The 3784-nt window shown below is 35.7% G+C and overlaps 1 protein-coding gene across 1 annotated transcript; it reads left to right on the forward strand.

The window, feature by feature from the left end:
- The first annotated feature begins 275 nt into the window (after window positions 1-275).
- Window positions 276-3362, forward strand: LOC107460259 (uncharacterized). The gene is made up of 7 exons (XM_016078611.3): window positions 276-728; window positions 1063-1152; window positions 1236-1316; window positions 1599-1714; window positions 2071-2308; window positions 2412-2504; window positions 2846-3362. Exons 1-7 carry the CDS (start codon window positions 468-470, stop codon window positions 3005-3007), a joined length of 1041 nt encoding a protein of 346 aa, XP_015934097.1. The 5' UTR covers window positions 276-467; the 3' UTR covers window positions 3008-3362.
- Window positions 3363-3784: the final 422 nt, after the last annotated feature.

Here is a 3784-nt window from a genome sequence, read left to right on the forward strand (position 1 = left end):
GCTCGCTCGTGAGCTAATGAATTGAGCTTATCCAAGCTCAAATTCAACTCATTTAATTTTAAATTTAGACTCAAGTTTAACTGATCAGCTTACAAATTTATCTTATCGAATTATTAACGAGGCGAACTCGAGCTAACTCTGGCTTCAAAGCGCACCTCTTGTATCAAGCTTAGCCAACAAAAACAATATGCCACCAAGACAGCACCTTGTAACAATGGTAAAATGGTAATTGTAATACTAAAGGTGGCACGTGCAAGGGGTGGTGTTAAGCACTTAACCTCATCCTTGGACCCTGGGCAATGAAGCCTCAGGGTAAGAGTTTCTGCTGCCGCTTCTCCAATTACAATGGAAGCACAACTACACAAGCACTGCATTTCCAATATTAATAGGTTCGGGCTCTCAGTTTGACATATTCATTCATTCATTCAACTATTTACGTCAACTGGTTCTTGCTCTACCTGCCAGCTATGAATACCTTGACAGGGAAACCTACCTTCATTCCTCAACTACTTGTTTCTTCTTCTTCTTCTTCTTCTTCTTCTCCTTCTTCTTCTTCAAATTGCGCTTCAACCACTCTTGTTTCCTTCCCGATTCGTTCGCCCTCATCAATTAGAATCTCCACGCATAATCGAAGATTCGCTTTCAGAGTTGAAGCTTACGATTCCTCTAACAACGACAGTTCCAGTTCTAACGCTGCCGGCGACTCCAAGCCCCCAAATGGCACTCTCGTAACTCTTCTTATCCCTTTACTCCAACCCTATCCAAAATACTCTTTTTTAAATCATTATTATCAATTATCGATAAATTATTATTTTAAAATTATTCGATATATATATATTATTTGGATATGGATTTTTGTTTTCTTGGAACTGCAAAGCCCTCTACAAGGGTATTATGAATGAATCTAATGTTCAAAAATTTCCTTATCAAATCACTTTTTAGCTCTTTTACTTATTGTGGTTGAGGTTCTGCGGTTCATTTTCTAAGATAATTATTTACTGCTGTCTAATTTTTTTTATGATTGAATTAATGATTAGTGATTATACATTTTGAAATAACTAGTCGAAGAGTAGGAGAGATATTTTACTGGAGTATGTTAAGAACGTGCAGCCAGAATTTATGGAATTGTTTGTGAAAAGAGCACCTCAACAGGTATATAGATGGTGTTCTTGATATGAATTTTTATGTTTTTATACCATACACATTTATTGAATGTAGCTTGTGTTGGTGATTAGGTTGTGGATGCAATGCGACAAACAGTGACGAATATGATTGGAACACTGCCGCCTCAATTTTTCGCAGTAACAATTACAACTGTAAGATTGTTATGAGTTGCTCATTCTGTTGCCATAATTTGTTAACTTTTACCATTTTATGATAAACAGTGTATGTGAGCTTCCACAAAGATTATGATAGTTATATTTTGGTGGATAGCTATTTTCTTGACATCTTTGAGAAATGTTTCTTTCCCTTACAGTACATGCCTGAGCTTAATGAGAAATGTATTGATGCTGGGTTGAATTGTAGTTTTCATCTTTTGTTTTGTCTAGGTCTATCAATCTTACTTAATTCAATGGAACCATTTTCCTTTTATTTAGGTAGCTGAAAACCTTGCACAGCTCATGTACAGTGTCATGATGACCGGATACATGTTCAGGAATGCACAATACCGTTTGGAGTTGCAAGAAAGTTTGGAACAGGTTGCTCTTCCAGAGATGCTACTTTGTGTTTAAAGTATACCTAAGTGCTAGAATATTTAAGGGTGCTTTTACTCCTTTGAGACTTGAATACTTATTTGGATGACACTGGTTGGTCCGTGTATTGTGTTCTATGCTACCCTTTTCCCTCCTTATATGATTCCAGTCGGAGTTGCTTAGAAGGAAAGAAAAAATTATGGGGGACTTTAATGTTTGGTTGGCTTTGAGCACAAGAATGAAGAGGATTAAGTCTTGGGAATCTGATGTTTAAGAAATTTCTATGATGCCTTGTACTTTAGTTTTCCTTTAGTGACTATATCATTATGGTATAAACTCAGATTAAGCATGCTTATGTACATGCTTTGGATTATACTCTTAAAATGTTGCAGGATGTGCCAGACTATGCACCTGGTACACAGAAGAAGCATGTTTCAGGTGAAGTCATTCGTTGGAACAATGTATCTGGGGCTGAGACAATAGATGCTAAAAAGTATATTGAGTTACTTGAAGCAGAGATAGAGGAGCTGAATCGTCAAGTTGGGCGACAATCTAACAATGCACAAAATGAGTTGTTGGAATATCTAAAATCTCTCGAGCCTCGCAATCTGAAGGTTAATTAATTCTACATTTGTTGTCGATCCCTAATATAGCTTTTATTGTAAAGTTTTTTATTGTCAATAATATGCCATAATAGCCATTCATTTTAATGTGTAGGATTTGACTAGTAGTGCTGGGGAGGATGTTGTGTTTGCGATGAATACTTTTATAAAGCGCCTACTGGCTGTTTCAGATCCTAGCCAGATGAAGGTTTGTCTCTGCAGTTATCACAATCTCCTTTTCTTCTTAACCCATTTGATGTATACATCAGATCATCGAATATTATACCCAAACCTAGTCATCTATCGAAGTTGTCTCGGTGTAATTGTGAATTTTTTTCTTCCCACTTTTAAGGTTGTACGTGTCTCAAAGATACTAAGGTGGAACTCATTTTTGGCAAAATAAGTTCGTACTCTTTTTTTAATTTGACTGGGATGCTGCTCATGTGAATCCTACTTCTATTTGGTCATGTGATGCTAGGTAACTTAGGAATGATTCTATTTGTATCATTTGAGCCTTGTGTGTAACCTACTTCAATTATCATTTTACAGACTAGTGTGACTGAGACGAGTGCACCGGAACTCGCCAAACTTCTTTATTGGTTGATGGTGGTTGGGTACAGCATTCGCAATATTGAAGTTCGTTATGACATGGAAAGAGTACTTGGCACTCCTCCAAAGCTTGCCGAGTTGCCTCCAGGTGAAAATGTTTAAGCAGTCTTGATAATGTCCCAAGTTGCAGCTCAATAGATTTTCCACTTCTTATCTGATTTGCTGATGTTTCAGTCATGAACTAAAGGTAAAGGATGCTACATTTTTCAGAGCCCCTAAGTACGCTAGGAAGATATATCTTTATTTATTGTAATAGTTGACATATCCGGTTAAACTTTCTATCGATAGTTATACTGAAGAGATAAGATGTCAAGGTTGATTGATATCCATTCCTGAAGTTGTTCTATGCATCCTTGATTTTCATTCATAATATTTGGCAGTCTCTACTCTCAACTGTGAACAAATATTTCAAATGCAGCTATTTAATTTTGTTATATAATATAGCACGTTCATATGATACTACCACTTATACCCATCTCCAAAATAGATTCCAGTGCAAAAAAGTTGATACGCCATGAATATATCGTGACGACTATGATCCTCCATGTATTATAGATTTATAGTACACAAAATTTGACACGTATAGGACAAAGTGACAACTATTTGAAGATGAAGACATTAAATATTTGAAGAATTTCTGAGAGATTAATATCTAATAAATTCCCGCGGAAACAAGTAAAAAAACTCTACTGGCCATTAAAACAAATAAGGAAGAATGGATAAAAGTTAGTATACACGAATTTTTATATGGTAGATAGATGTATATTTAAATTTTTTAATGAGTTATTTGTATATATTAATATCAAACGATGATAGTTGTCAAGTGGTTGTGTGCATTGTCTGACATGTCCCTTTTGATGATACAATAAAAAATAAGGA

Source organism: Arachis duranensis, chromosome 8 (assembly GCF_000817695.3).
Source record: "Arachis duranensis cultivar V14167 chromosome 8, aradu.V14167.gnm2.J7QH, whole genome shotgun sequence".
NCBI lineage: Eukaryota > Viridiplantae > Streptophyta > Magnoliopsida > Fabales > Fabaceae > Arachis > Arachis duranensis.